This window comes from Anser cygnoides, chromosome 24, assembly GCF_040182565.1.
Source record: "Anser cygnoides isolate HZ-2024a breed goose chromosome 24, Taihu_goose_T2T_genome, whole genome shotgun sequence".
Classification (NCBI taxonomy): domain Eukaryota; kingdom Metazoa; phylum Chordata; class Aves; order Anseriformes; family Anatidae; genus Anser; species Anser cygnoides.
In genome coordinates, this window is record NC_089896.1 from 5,352,234 (window position 1) to 5,368,962 (window position 16,729).

Genomic DNA, 16,729 nt, shown 5'->3' on the forward strand with positions numbered 1-16,729 from the left:
CTGGGTGGTTGAGGGGAAAAAAAGAAAGTGGCTGTTTAATTTGTGAGTTTGCTAGGATGCGTTTGTCACCTGTATCTAACACCTGAAATCCGAGGCAGTATTGGAGCAGGACCATCTACTTTGTATTTATTGAACTGGAAAGCTGGGAAAGGAGAATCTACTTCGCAAGTCTCAGTGAATCAAAACTCCCTATTAATCTGTTAGATACCTATATAAAAATACACCTAGATAAGAGCTGGACTGCGTGGGTTATCCAGAAGTTATGTCTGACAGCTTAAATGCAGTTACTAACACGACACATGCACCAAACATCCTTAAGATACAAAAAAAATTCAGATGTAGAATTCTTGACTTAAACTGAATACTTCATTATTTTTGCTGTCCCTGCAAAAGGACAGACCTCAGGATCTGCTTTTAACAACACACACCAGGACTCCATTCGTTTTGATCGATGGACAGGTATTTTCACTCCTTCCCACAAATGGGCCAGAGACTCAAAAACCGAGATAATTAGGATATCACACATTTGATGAAGTACATAATTCAATGCACAAAATAAAGGGAACTGTAGATGTGGTTCACGGAACTGTCATCTTGAATTAGAAAACTCTTCATTCCCAAGAAACTGCAGTTTAATTTATTAACAGTACTTCACAGGAAGCTGTATTACAGTCTGAAAAACTCTATTTAATAGATTACGCTGTAGAAAGAGGTGACTAAATTCTAGGGGAGGTTCTGAATGCAACTATGACACGTTATATATAATGTAACATATTTACATATATTGAAATTTACAGAAATTGCATTAAAAGGACTATTTCAGCACAGATACCTTAAAATATTTTCTGAATTCAGTAATATTAGAAGTTGGGCTTGTTTCTTTTGCTTTTCTAAGCAGCTGTTACAAGTACCATTGTTTTTCCAGTTATCTTACCCCAGTAGTGGCCACAGGAAGTGGATTGGCTGTATAAAGGCTTCTTTTCCCATCATAAACTGGTCTACGGTCCCCAAATATTGTCACTTTAAAATGCTGCACCATTGAGTCCACCACCTCCCTAGAAAAGTTGATATTTACACATTGAAAATGTTTTCAGAGAAGTTTCATGCTGGAACCGGCTCCCACACACGCTGTGTTTTGCCGAGGCAGTTTCAATAAACACACCGCTCGAGGCGATTATACAACACCCACCGATATTCCCAAAAAGCGCTTCGCACGCTGCAACTAAGATAACAGAAAAACGCTACAAAATAAAATCGCAATCAGTGCAAATGCTCAAGTACCAGAAAGTAATTTTGCTAAAGACATTTCAGAAAGTACCAGAAATGACTGAGGCCTTTCCATAACCTTTATATACAAAGCAAGGATGCACTTCCCTCGGAAGAAACCCACAAGCTATTATGAAAACCCGGTACAGAGCAATGCCAGCCCACGGAAGCCGTGCAGATGAACTGTACCCTGTACCCAGTAACACACATCTGCTCTTCAGCTAACAGGAGCTTTGAATTCTGCCGACGTTTTATATAAAGATGAGGTGGCCTAATAAAAGTCTTGTCATTAACGATCTAAGATTTTACAATAAAATCAAGTAAAGATGAAATTTGCATCGTTAGATTCTCCTACTTTACTGTGAGCTGATGGCAATAAGAAAACAGGAACCTGTTGTAAAGAGACACAAGCACTGAACTTACACTTGAAAAAAAAATTTCATCTCATATTAAAGAAGTCCTCTCGATACAAGTAGTAGATACATCAGGTGCAAAGAGAGTTTTGCAATACCTCCGACTGAAACATGCCTCCACATTTTGAACTCTTTGGGGATTCTTTGTGTTTCAGTCCCACTGCAAGCTATCTTGATGTGTCATAGTTCCCTTATTTTACAGAAATTAAACATTTTCCTTCTTAAGCATACACTAACTAGCACGTTTGCAATGCAGAAGCTTACTCATACCATTTCCTGACCCGGCAATATTAGCCTAAAATACTCAGACAACCAACGCCAGCTTCCTCTTCAAGCAGGGTGAGAGCAGCACTTTCACTGGGGACTTGGAGAAGGCGAAGGGAAACTCACTTGAAGCCTCAGCATCCAAGTCCTTCCACCGGCAAAACGCAGAGCATACCAAAGCCACTTTAACGTGTCTACTTAGCACTCGGTTGTGCTCTGGCACAAGTCCACAAGTCCCAAATCCCCAAGTGCTCTGGCACCGCGCTCCCTTACGCACGATGCTACACGTGCGGCAGCAGCTCTCTGTAAGCGCCAGCTCCATCGCACGACCCATGATAAATGCAGACGGATGCACATTAGGGACCAGGAACGGAGCAGGAGGGACAAGGAAGAGGCTCTGGGAACCAAAACTCATGCCAGAGCCGTCTCCTGCTCTCGCACAGACTGACAGCTTCAAGGCAAGGCGTTACTGCCTTCCGCTTTCCAGTTTACGACACAGCGGAAACAGTGGTGAAGAACATCACTGCCAAGGAAAGGGAAAAGGAAACACAAGAGAAACTCGAGTTTTTAAAGCCTCCATACAGGTTAAAACTAGCAAAGGTGGAGGTGAATTTTAAAAGCAGCAGCTGTTCAGCAAAATCTTCAAAAATTAGACTTAAAAACCTATTTATTCCCAATCCAAGCAGCCAAGATGTCAGTCAGAAACTATTTCAGGAGCTGAGCCTATGGAAACCCACTGACTTCTCAGCAGTAATTGTCACAGCATGGTGAGAAAGGGAAAAATGTATTTCTAAGAAAATTCTTCAAAGGATGTATAGTCCAGCACGCTGATTTCAATTTAGACTAACAAAAGCCATTCTTCTCTGCATAACCCACAGCACTCTCAGAGGCACTTACTCTGCAGATACCATATTCTTTTACTGGGCTCATTTATCCGAGCTCTTGCAGTTTTTAACTAACATCTCCTACATTGTTACTTGCATTAAAGTTGGTAAAGTAGGAATAGTTTTAAATTCATTTTCATGGTTCCCTAGTTTGGGGAATTTCATGGTTCCCTAGTTTGGGGAAAAAAAAAATAAAACAATATGCATGGAAAACTTACCCTCAGCTTTCAGATCCTAAACTACAGATTACATTAGGAGTCATATTTTACGTACTGCTTGCTATCACATTAAGACAAATTAAGTCTATTTGACTATTAAATGTGACTATTAAAGCAATTTCTTAGGTAGCCTGTGTTCAGTTGGCCTTCTTAGCTCAACTCATGAGAAACCTCATTCAAAAAGCACTGAAAATTATTTCCAACCTGTAAACAGCACTTCTGAGAAGCAACGAGCACTCACTAACCTAAAAAAGTCAGAAGCAATGTTACAGATAACCTGAGACAAAAGGGTATGCAAAGGTGTATCAGCTGCTAACAGCCTTCAGGAAATCATTGTTAGGACGCAAAAATATCTACAATTTCACGCTGAACTACTTTACAGACTAAATACTTTTGCCTCTCTCCACAAAAGCTGAAAGTTTCAGAAGGCACAGCATTTATCTAAAGCATTACCAACTAAGACAAGCTTTGATAAACAGATTTAATTCTGGAAGCAAGCTTGAAATTACCCTCCAAGCAGGACCATGAAAGGGAAATATTTAACTTTTCAAAAATTAAAAAAAATCAAGCTTAGCTGCTATCTTTAAACAACCTATCTCAAGTTCACTATTTTCAAACATCTGTAGTTTTTTTCCCACTTTTAAAGAAAAACCTTACTACACAGAGAATCACAGACCCTGACTGCATGAGTGATCAGAGTTCCGATAGCTTTGATTTAAGGCTTCCTTTAGTCTATTTTAATCCCACATTTCCTTCCAAAAAAGACTTTTTAGTCAATAGATTTAAATGAAATGGCATTTATCTGAAAGTCATACAAAACAGTAAGTCAGTTTAGAGCAGTTTATAATCTTTGTATTCCTGTGCCCATGGTTTCACAAGCATTCTTCATTTAACAATACAGTAAATTAACTTTTCATAACAGTGAGATTATATTAAATATTAATTCACACAGGAATATTATATCCCAATTTTAGCAATTTATTAGTTTCCTTTTAATTCTTATTTGATGTAGGCATTCATATAGCCTTTATAACTGCAGCTTTCAACTAGCAGGGGGAAAAATCGCCAGCCAGAATCAGGCACCAGCAATACATCCAGGGTTTCAGAGATGAAAGAGGAAAAGATTGCTTCTCAGCTGTGCTAAACTTTCTAACTGACAAAATGGATTTCACAAGAAACTAAGAAATAACTCCTCCTAAAACATTATTTAATGCAGAGAAGAAATACAGGAGATACAAAAGGTTGTCATCTTTAAAAAAAATTATAGCTACAATATCAGACTTTCAATTTAAAGCACTTTCCAAAGGGGCTTCTTTGGCTACCAAAATTTGTAAAGTTTAGGACAAAATATACCAAGGCCATGTATAAAAAGCTATACAAGCAGTCTGATAACACTGAAGAATCAAGAACCCAAAATGGGCTATTTGTTGGATCACCAAATGAATGGGGATCCAGAGCATGGAAATATTCTCTCCATCTAACCAGCAATCCAGAAATACAGGAGAGTAGGAAGGGATTTAATCGACCTAAGACTCAGCAGCCGTGAAAACAAGATGAGGTACAATGCACTGTACAAAACGCTCTAACAGAGAGGACCCACGTGGAGCTCAAACCAAGCCCGTTCATTTCAAAAACAACGCTAATTCCATGAAATATCTATTACAAGGGGAAAAACTAGTTTGCTTGCAGCGCTTTCATACCACTGCTCCTAAGGGAAGCTTTCCAGCTGATTTCTGTCTCCTCCCACGCCTACAGAGGTGGCTTTCGGACACCAGCTTCCGATCACAGCATCCGTGTGAATTAAATTTGGGAATTAATCAATGCACCTCTGTATCAACCAAAAACAAAAACGTCCATAGGAGTAGATATCTGCTAATGGAAATGATTTAGCAGCCGGTATTTCTACTAAAAAGAGTCACAGCCTATAGTAACACCGTATTTCTGGTGCCCTGAGGAATAGAGATTGCCACCAAACCAGTCACAAAGTACTGTGACCACTACCTGCTGGCCCACTTCATAGCACACAACCCAACTAAAAGACCTTGGAGCAGGTTCTGCACCCATCTCACAGAGAGCTGTGAGAACTCGCACACAGCGTAGCAGAACACAGCTCTCACCTGCTCTATGGATGCTCAGACTTCAAGCTACGCAGGCTGCATTTAGTTCCGTAGGTCCCTCTGCTTAAAAATGTCAGCACAAGAATACTTTAGGAGACAAAGTTCACCTTCTTACCTGTTCACCCTCCGAGGACACTTATCTGGTTTGATATCCACCTCATAGAGGTAGACATCAATCTTTGGGATTTCAACTTGGAAGCAGTTGGCCAGCAGTTTAATGGGTTTGCCCATGGTGCCATAGCCAGGACGTCTGGGCACCATGAGCAGGGGCTGTGCCCCGACGGGTCCTGCAAAAGAGAAAAACGACAGATCAGGAGATAGGCACCACAAAACGCTGTGCTGCAGAGGTACCACCTGCTCGCATTTCGGCAGCTAAAAATACAGAAGGCTCCTTGCATTTGCAGGTACGTGTACTGGTCTCCCACCGAGACTTACTAACATACTTTCTTTTTCAGTTTTAATTCCCTGAACCAACTCACGCAGGGCCAGGCAGGCATCAGAGCTGGCGCGTTCGAAGAAGGGCAGACGGGCCTTACCAAACGGCACGCTGACACGTTAAGTTCCAAGCTAACGCTTGCCCTGTTCCCCTCCATGCCCCTCCACTCACAACTAGATCGCTTTCTTACTGATCGGTTTTAGCTGATGTGATTAGCATGAATAAGATCAGGAAATGTCCTAAACCAGCAAAAGCGTGTGCTTTTCCTCGTAACACTATTATTGGGGAAAGTCAGCCTGGCATTAAACCACCAGTTTTCACATGCCTTTTTCTGAACACCCGCGTAACAACAAAACTGCAGCTCTGGACTCGTGCTGTTTGTGACAAACTTTTACTGTCGTTGTGTGCATAGCTTGCGAAGACATTATTCTTGAACTGTGCTGGCTGAAAACGGACGAAGAACAAAACCATTACTTCCTGTGCAACTCCACTGATAAACGTGACCGGCCAGAAGGCGACAGACTCCGATTAAGACGCTAGGACCATAAAACCCTTCCTCACTTAGACTTCAGAAAAGAACACCCACAGGTGCTCAGAGAAACCATCGAAATCCGGAATGAGATGTGTATTTCAAAAGTTACCTAAACGCATCTAGCTGGTAACGTGTTCCATTCCCACCCGGTTATCCGTGCCATTTCGTTTGTGCCATTCAGGCAGGAATCCTCAGCTCCAGATCCCGGTTACTCACGGCTTACACACCCCATCGCAGTAGTAAACACGGTCCGCATTCAAGAATCTCTGCTGGTATCGCCCCTTCAAAATACCTCTTTCCATTCAGGAAACAACAAAAACAACAGGCTTTGTAGTCCAAGTTGCTTCCAGTTTTAAAATTACTCATCCCACAAATGTCATGATTTACTGAGCATTCGATCAGATCAGTTAAAAGTTCTCCCCTCCACTCCTACTCAGTGACGCAGACAGCAATTCCTGCCCACTCATTTTCATAGAAGAGTCGAAATGTCAAGTGCTGGTAAAAACATCGTATTTGTCTTTTGATTAATCTCCACCATTCCTGGAAAAAGCTGCACTATCTTGAGGCTGCGTACTGAGAATAGGCGAACATCAAAGCCGAGTTCCACCGTAACATTTGTCTGGCTCTACCCAGAAACCTACCAAAAAATTCTGGGTGGGTTGGCGTCGAGCCTTAAGATAAAACAAAAACAAAACAAGAGGCATCGTTTAAAACACCCTCACAGACTACGCTTATGCCAAACTTGTTCCAGGCATCTGTTCTCTTAAACTTTTCCTTCATTTTGGGACGATGACACGAGTAGAGGCAGCCCTACAATTTACTCCCGAAATGTTTTCTGGATGTAAGCATACGCGAGGAGTTGCTACGAAACATCTGAGTGACACAAACGACTCGATCACTGATTTTATTATTACGAGATCATGCACGCCATAGTTTATAACCGTAGGAAATGCAAAGACAATACAGATAAGGTTAAAAAGGATGCCGTGATCCCGGCTGCCCCGTCTCCCCCCTGCGGGTGCTGCTGGGGCAGGGAACGCTACCCCGCTGTTCACCCCTCGCTCACACGAACAAAATCCGAGCGTTTGTCTGCACAAGAGCAAAACCCTGGAAGAGGGGAGCAGTATTTGGTTACCGACGTCAGGCAGGGTGCGCCTGGAAGCGGCCAGGGCCGGGTTGTGGCCCAGAGGAATCGAATCAAGGGGGTGATAAATAAACGGTGCGGGTCTGCACGTCATTTGTGAACTGTTTTGGGGCGTTCAGCTGATTTTTGCTGTCATTTCTGTGTGGTGCGAAGGCTCCCTTGGGCAAGCCCGCTAGAAACAGGAGTAAATGGTAATTCCGCTCTGCAGCGGCTGCCCAAACATGCCAGAACCCCCTCAAAAACACCCCGCTTCCAAAACACACTGAAAGGCCACGCGGCGCTGCCTTCGAACCCATGAACCGAGCCCCACGAAGCAAGTGCCCAAACACCGGAGGATGCTCCCGGGCACTGGCCAGGTAAACCAAAACCGTGAGCTGCGGCGTTACCCTACCGCACGCTGAGCACGCCCACAAGGGCTACGTTCAGGAGCCGCCCAGCCATAGGAACGCAAAGTCTGAAAAACCCCCGCGATGGCACTGCTGCGGCGCGGCGGAGGACGAGGGCAGAGGTTTTTGCTGCCCCAGCACAAGGTTCGCCTATTGCTACCCTGCTGCTGCAACACCAAACGTGAACACGTTCCTAGCGTGCTCTTAAAAATCCACGGAAGAACACAGACCAGGTCCGTTTGGGACGCCAGATCGGTACTCAGTTCACAGAACGGGTTGCGGATGGAAGGAAGCAACAAAAAGCGGTGACCCACCGCTGCAGAGCACGGAAGGACCAACGCCCAAACTGCACCCGGAGCCTCGGATGGATTCCTGGGAGGCTTTTCCCCAGCGAGGGAGGAAGCCTCCAGCAGACACAAGCCTCCAGCAGACACAAGAGCTGCCACTGGGTACCGTGAACCTTCGGAGCGCGCGGTCCCTCAGAGAACACAGGGGGACGGGCTGCAGAGGAAACGTTTAACTAAGCCTCCACGTGGGTAAGAACGCAGACCAGAAAATGAGACTCTCCTCAGGACCCGAGGGCATATCGATTTATAAATCGCTGTTCGTGGCATTCGTTGGAGGCATTATTTATGAGCATCCTTCAACGCTGGAAGACCTCCCACAAGTGAAGGCTCGGGAAGAGGCAGCAGCGGAGCCTGCCGGGACCCGTCCCCCACCGCCACCACCACCTGTACCAGTATCAATTCACCAAAAAGCAAAAAATGGCTAAAACGGAGCAAGTATTATTCATGAAACGCCAAAAAAAAAAAAAACCAACTCACACCAATACTACTTCTCAAAGAGCTGAAGCCTGGAGTGACGTTAAGACCAGGGTCTCTGGCTCGGACACAAGTTCGGTCCAGGCGGAGGCGCCGGCACCTCGGCAGCGTTGACCCCAGCTGAACCTGCAAACCTCCAAAGTTTGTGGTTGTTGGGATTCGGATCCACAGCTTGGAAACTCCCTCCGAAATCAGACCACGTGCCAGAGCAACGTGGAAGTACCCCGATGGCTTGGGCAGGATCTGAATCACGACAGTCCCTTCTGCAGAAGTACAGATTTACTGCAAAGACCAAACAACGAAACCCTACAGTGTTTGCTGTGGCGGCACAGCTCGCGGCTCAGACCCCGTCTGGCTCGCACCCAAAACACGGTTTGAATCCGGCAACCAGATGGGGACCCAGGCACAATAACGCCTGAACTGAAAGCGCAGGCACAGAAACCTCCCAACTCTTCCCATAAAACCGTTCCGGGGAAAACCGAAGCTTTTGGAAGGCGAGGCGGTGTCAAAGCAGGAAGCAAAGCCCCGATTTCTAGCAGGATGCTAATAGAAAATGCAGATCTCCTTACGTGATCCTTTCTGCAAGGAACGAAAATCAGCGCCAAGCCTCCAGCAAGAAATTATACCTTTTCCTACGGTGGGCTTCAGCGTTACAAAATTAAAAACTATTAACAGATGACTACTGAATAGATTTGTGTGTGTGTAAAGCTGTTCTAAATCTCTAATTGAATGGGTGACCACCCGGTCTTAAAAACCAGGATAGGGGACTTAACGGGGAAAAGATGATTGAAACTCCAGCTCAGGAACACGAGGCAGACTTGTCTCACAGACCTCATCCCCCGGCTGGAGCCTGCACGCTGCAGAAAGCTCTCTAAAGAGAGGAGAAAGGATGGAAAGGGGAGGAAAAAAAAAAAAAAAAAAAAGTTGTTCCCTTTCAGAGGCCCCCAGCTTCTGTATGGACTCAGAGGCCCAACCCATGGAGCTCAGAGAAAATCCTGTCACCAGCAAGAAATGAGTTAATTCCAAATTAAAAAAAATAGATAGGGAAGATTATATTTAAACGTTGGTTTCAATAACCAGGCTCCTTACTTATGCCAGAAGTCATGAATTGCCGTATTTCTGCAGCAGCAACCTCTCTGGGTGGCATTACATTATTTATGAGTAACGCAATCCACGTTTTCTAAGCATTCCTGCTCGCAATTCAGGCTCCACTTTTTTCTTTTAACGGCCTCATCTAATAAGTCGTGTTCAAACTCATCAAAAGCCAACGTTTTGACGCCACTCGCAGCGATAGCCAAGCGCACAGACAGCCAGCAGCACGCTGACTTGCTCTAGCACAGCACGGGTACAGAAGACACAGCGAGGTGCTCTGGAAGCATTTACGAGATAACAAATGCTTATAAATTCCTGCTAAAAAATAAAATAATAAAATCTAAGGGCAGAGAGCGTCTAGCTCCAAAAAGCAGCTGATCTGCGCTGTGTGTTATCAGCGACAGGCTGGAGGAGGAGGGAGAGCGCAAGGACCCCCGCCAAAGGTGCCGGGGTTTTGTCTTCCCGGTTTCCTACTCGCTGTTTTGAAAACGGCACAGTCCCTAACTTCAAACTGCTATTACCGAGCAGGAGAAACGCGCTGTCCACCGGCCTGCCACCTTGGGCTCAGGTTTGAGCCGCACGCAGCTCCCTTTCTCCGGTTTTCTGCCTGAAGAATATCTGAGAGCAGCGCGGCAGATCTGAGGCACGTGGGATACGGCCAAATTTAGAACCGTGCTACCAGAAAATAAAAATACGTTTTAACAGTCACCGAGCAGAACTTCTTGAAACGTAACGCTAAAATTACTTAACACCCCTTAGAAGTTTCGCGTGCGAGCAAAATTAAAAGCAATAAATTAATGACTAATCTCACCGTTTTCACAAAAACGCACCACGGTACAAAGCACCGAGAAGCTGTGCCTGAAGAACATTAAGAACCAAACCGGTTTGTATCCGAGAATAACCCTTTCTTTAATTAAGAGGTGAATGCTTTCCATGACAGCTGGGTTATACAACCTATTCTAATGCAGAAGAAAAATGACTTCAGTTATCGAGATCTCCGATCACTTGGCAAGCCACCCTGCTGCCTGCTACTTCTCCCTACGGATCCGACACAAGTTTTCGGACGATGGCTGAGCTTTGAGGCTCCCCTGAGCGCCCCAGGTAGGCGCTGCCTCTCAATTCTCCGCTGCAGGAACCGGCTGGGGCGAGTGGGAGATCGCTGTTTGATTAGCACGTTGCTTCAACGCGTACCGGATGTGTTGAAAAGCACACAAGCCTTATAGTCCTGTCGTCGTTTTTTTTGTTTGTTTTGTTTTAATTTATCTGGGAAATTAGCTCAAGAAGTACCCTGACAGTTAAACCACCGAGGAAGGAGCGATTTGTGGAGCTCGTGCTCTGATTCAAACAGCTTCCCCTGCAATTCCACCGAGGCGAGGTTCCACTCTAACTCACATCACATGCGCGCTGTTCTGGGGAAGAGTAACTTTTGAAGGCACTTATGATTCATTCCCCTTCTCCGCTCTACTCCACCCACAAACATGCAGCTTTTAATGGTCCTCCCAAGTCGCCAGGCTTCACGCAGAGAGAAAACACCCAGTTCTCAGAACTGGGTCTGCCCAAAGTTGGGAGAGGAAAGCCACCAGGCGATGGAAGACGTCCGTAGTGCTTCACTGGAAACGTACCGGAGCGGCGTCACCAGAACGACGGCACGTTTAACACAAAAAGCTTTGAACTTCGGAGGAAGGAGTAACGAAGTGTAAGCGGAGAGGGAGGCAGTGCTCGAGTCCTCGGGCTCGTTATGCCACAGAGCGCCGGCGATGCCATGGCAGCAGGGGCGCACCGCACACGCCTGCCTTGGGGAGGTTCACAATGCTCCTCTGCTGGAAGCGCGATGCCCGACACCCAATTCCAGCTCTCTCAGAGCTGTTTTCACTTCCCTTCACCTTTCCACAGCCAAGTTTGTTGCTGCTACTCCACCGTTTACTTGATTTCACCACAAAGTGCACCCTGAGCAGCTGCAGCCGCAGCCTCCCCCTGCTGTAAGCCACGTTTCAGCATTATTTAGTCTGGAAGAGGCACACTTTCCAGATTTCAGAGGCTAAGATCACCGCACAGACAGGAAGCTGCCCACAGCACCGCTTCACCTACACCACGCTGGCTTCCATCCTTACTCCAGGAATACTCACAGCCCTGTGCTTCCCCACCTTGTGTCGGAGACACCGCTTACCTTCCCTCCACACACAGAGGGCACAACATCTCAGTGGCTTTCCCCTTTAGGAGACAGAGCTTCAACCCTTACGTGCTCAGCCATGCACGGTTTGTGTCCTCCTGCACCAATGCCGGGGTCTGGTGGCCAGAAGGTTCCCTCAGACATTAACAAAGCACAAAACCTTTTCCTCGTTACGGAGCAGACACGGAGAGAAACGTCCCTCGTGCTGAACACAACGCTCCGCGGACTAACCTCACCAGGAGCGCTGCCTCACGACGGCAGCGCTTTGCTAAAATCCAGCACGTTGCAGCCTTCCAAAAGGGAAGCTCATAGGAAAGAAAAAAATGAGACATCTGTGCGCTACTCTGGCAAACCTGTATCTTGAGATGAGTTGAATTATACCAGGTTATCATTAAAGTTTACTTAACACACGCAGATCATTAGCACAGCACCTGAATGCCGCAGGACTGCTAACACCCTGCGCCTTCCCCAGTTGGTTCCAATCCCATCACCCAAGCTCATTAAGCGAGGACGCAGCTCGGGCGGCAAGCTTTTCTGGGCCAAATCCATCCTCAATTCAAACCTCTGCCTAAGCACCAAAGCCACCTCCACCCGAAGGGACGGAAACACACGTCCTGCTCAGCCAGCTTCAGCCCCACAGCCGCGCTTTCGGCGGCCGGGGCTCCCGTCGGCGCGAGGGGCACGGCGCTCGGCGCGGCTGCCGACGTGCCCTTTGCCACCCACTGCCTCACGCGGCGCCGAGCGAACGCAGCCCAGAGCCAAGCTCTCCTCGAGCCGCCCCGGCACGGGGAGACGAAGGCTGCTGATAAAGCGAGGCGGGAGTCCTGCCGAGCACGTTTCAGAGGCGGGCGGCAGGTGCTTCGGGCGCGTTTCAAGCACTTTGGGGATGCTACGGGGGGGCTTCACGTGGCAGAAGGCCCGGCGGGTGAGGGAGGAGGCGGAAGGCTCTCCGGGATCCACCGTCACGTACCAAACCGCCACGGCCCCGCGCGGGGAGCCTCGGGGTGCGGGGAGCCTCGGGGTTTTGGGGCGCAGCCACCACCGGGAGCCGCCTCACGTCGGTGTGCCCGGTGACCCCCCCCCCTCCCCCCCCCGGTGCCGCCCGAAGCCCAGCTCCCCGGCACAGCACGCCGTTATGCAAGGCGGCCGCACTGCCGCGGGGCCGGCCCGTTACGAAACGTCCCGAAACCACCGGGGGGGTACCGGGGGGGGTCCCCACTGCCCCCCGCACCGGGCCCGGTGCCCCACACCGGGCCCAGATCCCCCCCACCGGGCCCGGTGCCCCCCCCCCCCTCAGGGCCCCCCCGGGTGCCCCGAAACCACCGGGGGCCTACGGGGGGGGGGTCCCCACTGCCCCCCCAACGGGCCCGGTGCCCCCCTCAGGGCCCGGTTCCGCCCTCCTCAAGCCCGGTGCCCCCCCCCTCACGGCCCCTCACCTGCGCTGCCGATTTCCATGCATGGAGCTGGGCGCAGCCGCTGGGGGCTGCGGGCTCGGGAGGCCCCGGGGCGGTGCTGGGCGGCGGCGGCAGCGGCGGCCCGGCGGCGGAGGCCCGGCCTCCCGTCCCGTCCCGTCCCCTCCCGGCGGAGGCCCACCCGCTCGGCGGAGGCCGCAGGCCGCGGCCCGGCCCCCCCCGCCCGGCCCCGCCCGGCCCCGCCCCGCCGGAAGTTGCGTGGCCGCCCCCGCAGCCCCCCGGGCTCGCGCCTCTCGCCGCCGCCGCCGCCGCTCGGCTCCGCTCGGCCCCGCGCGCCCCCGCCGCCGGAAGTCCCGCCTCTAACGCTCGGCCCCTTCCTGGCGGGGGGGGGGTGCGGAAGTGGCGGGGGAGGAGGGGGCGGTTGCTAGGCGACGGCGGGATGGGGCCGGGGGGGGGGGCTGAGGGGCCCTGAGGCGGCCCCGTCTCCCCTCGTTGTCCCCTGAGGGGCCCTGAGGCGGCTCCGTTTCTCCCCCCGTTGTCCCCTGAGGCGGCTCCGTCTCTCCCCGTTGTCCCTCCTGCACCCTGCGAGCCCCCCCGCAGCCGCTCGAGGGGCTTCGGTGCCTCAGGGGGTGCAGCCCGGGGCCGAACGGGTTCCACATCGGTTCCTTTGGGCATGGAGGAGAGAGGGACGGGGGTGCCACCAGCCTCCGTCCTACAAACGTACCTCCATCCTCCATCGTACCAACCTCCATCCCACCAACCTCCATCCTACAAACCTCCATCCTACAAACCTCCCTCCCACCAGCCTCCATCCCACCAGCCTCCATCCCACCAACCTCCGTCCTACAAACTTCCATCCTACAAACCTCCATCCCACCAGCCTCTCCACAGGTCATATGTACCTGAGGGGACCAGGTGGAGAGGATGGGGCCAGTAATCTCAACGTTTTTGGAGAGGTCCTTAGCGGTGGGCAGTGACAGGGCAAGGGGTAATGGGCATAAATCAAACCTCAGGAGGTTTCGTCGCCATCTGAGGGAGAACTTCTTTACAGTTCGGGTGACAGCACTGGGACGGGTTGCCCAGAGGGGCTGTGGGGTCTCCTTCTCTGGAGATATTCCAAACCCACCTGGATGCCATCCTATGTAACGTGCTCTGGGTGACGCTGCTTGAGCAGGGGGTTGGACCAGCTGATCTCAGGAGGCCCCTTCCAGCCTCAGCCATGCTGTGATTCTGTTTCTCTTTAATCCTCACTAAATGAACATTAAAGGACTAAGCCTCATCCTTCGTTACCCCCAAGAACACCGCACACTGCGAGCACTTCCCATGTGCGGAATGTGGAACAGCCTGGGCCGGAGCTCTGCAGACTCCAGCACGTTCCGTCCACACTGCCAGGACAGCCACAACAGCCGGGCTTCGTCCTCCGGGCTGAAAAATTCAGGAAGGCACAAAAGTGGCCTGGAAGGGGCCTGCGAAGCTGCAGCAGTGCCCAAACGCAAAGGACGAGGCACGAAACTGCTCTGTAGGCACGGTTAAAGGCAGCTGCAGGGGACACGTGGGGACGGGCAGCCGTCCCACGAGCCTTTCACGCAGCCTTCTTTCTCGGGGAGTGACATGTAAAGACATCTTACAAGTGCACAGTCAACTGTCTAAAAACTAACACCTGATAAACACACGTTATCCTTCGACATCCCCATAACAACCAAAGGATTGACATCGGGCTTGTGTTTGTTTTTCCAGTTTGCAGAGGAGCTATGAGACTAAGTAGCTCGGGCTGAGGAGAATAAAGGCTATGATTCACTAGATCTGCATAAATTCAGAGCGTACGCCTGCCCTCTCCTCAGTTTTTGGCAGTGTTTTTAACAATGTTTAGTACCGCTTTGTTATAGATTTGGTACACAAACTGTCACCAGAAGAAACGCAGAGGGTGAAACAAGCAAAACAATTGTGTGCGTGCGGCAAAGTGACTCAGACGTACCAGTTCCAGCGTGGGGTCAGGCCGTGGCACCCTTACCTCTATTTTCTCTTCCCCAAAATACTTCTTTGATAAGAAACATACATGAATAGGAGGAGTATAGTGAAGCTATCCAAGCATCTTTGAACCTGCTGCTTGTTCTGGAGGAAGGATGTCAGCTTTCCTGCTGGTGAGGGGCATTTCCCAGCTACGCAGCTGCGGAGGTAGCAGCAGGGGAACTGCACCGTCGGAGCAGCAGAGTAGAAGCTTGAGATTCAAGATCCAGGCTTCACATACATTATTAAGAACTCCTGTTCCAGGGACTGCTAACCAAATTAGCCTTAAAAGCATAAATTTAGTTATCAGAGAAGTTACGTTGTAAAGATTCTAAAAACATGGAAATTAAAAGTAAGCTACTAGAATATTTCCTTAATTGTAATCCTGAGAGGGAAGGGGAAACGTGATCACCAAGATCAAGCAGATATACCCAGGGCAGACATCTCCACAGAACGCGGGTACCTCAGAGGTATGCGAGCACTTCTGATGCTGCAGCTTAGGACACTGTAATCAGAACCGAGGGCTGGGGCTCAAATGCCGACCTAACATTTGAAACCAAGGAGTCCGATCTGTTTTCCAGGACTTCAGACCCAGCTTCACAAGGCACAATTTTCTGTTACACCTCTCTTTCTCACATACAGTCCCCCTGAAGCTGCAAAAGATTTTTCTGATATATATATATATATATTTTAAATGATATTACCTTAAAAGGAGCAGAAGGTGTGCAGAATCTGTAGAGATGCTCAGTTCAGTGTAATACGTTCCGCATGCTAACAGTTTAATTAAATTAGCTGAGTACCTGCATGCCATTAGCAAGTCCCTCCTTAAAATCACTTAGCATTATTCAAAAATCCACAGTTACAGCTCAACTGCTAAATAATTCAGCGTCTAAAGGTATGTCAATACGTGCTTGTAAGGTAGAGCCCAAACTAATCCACAGAATTCAGTGGCTGGCAAACAGCCTCCAGTTTTGTACCCCAAGACAGAAGCCTGAGCTATTGGCGTGGGTTCGCAGAGGACTGTGGAGTTTGCAAGGAACTCTAAAGCTGGGAAATGTAACGTATTACAAGGTACAGAAACACGGGGATCAAAGCTTAACCCCAATCCAAAAGGAGTCTGAAATCTGCCCTTAAAGCATCTCGGAGCCAGTGGGCTTTTTATAACCCTCCGAGCACGAAACAAGCCGCGCAGGAAGCGTGCAGATTCACAGCAGACGGCCATTGGAAACGTCTGGCCACAACTCACTTGAACAGAAAAGGCTGAAACGATCTCACAAGTGCAGGAGCTGGCTGCTCCGCAAATCAAACTAAAATAAAGCCTGCAAATAGCGGAAACGCGATGTGTAAACGTGCACAAGTTGAGAGATAGCAGGGGGCCGTCTGAGCGGGGAACAAAAGGTACAGGTAAAAATGTAAGTAGCAGTTTTAAATTGGGTTTTGGGTTTGAGTCAAGACAGATCCAGAGGAAATGTTTGCTTTTATATTGCCCGTCTCAAAACCACTCAAGTCACGCTAAGGTAGCACGGCCAGGCAGCTGGAGTGGCGGCAGATTTTGATGTACGCTTGT

At 49.2% G+C, this 16,729-nt stretch overlaps 1 protein-coding gene across 1 annotated transcript in view; it reads right to left on the bottom strand.

Moving 5' to 3' along the window:
- Window positions 1–13,374, bottom strand: part of AGO3 (argonaute RISC catalytic component 3) — a 39,674-nt gene extending 26,300 nt beyond the window's left edge. The window contains exons 1-3 of the mRNA XM_066982641.1: window positions 13,180–13,374; window positions 5,278–5,449; window positions 935–1,055 (exon numbers count right to left, since the gene is read on the bottom strand). Of these exons, the coding sequence (XP_066838742.1) occupies window positions 935–1,055; window positions 5,278–5,449; window positions 13,180–13,198 (312 nt within the window). The 5' untranslated portion in view covers window positions 13,199–13,374. The remainder of the gene's footprint in view (window positions 1–934; window positions 1,056–5,277; window positions 5,450–13,179) is intronic.
- Between the last annotated feature and the right edge of the window lie 3,355 nt (window positions 13,375–16,729).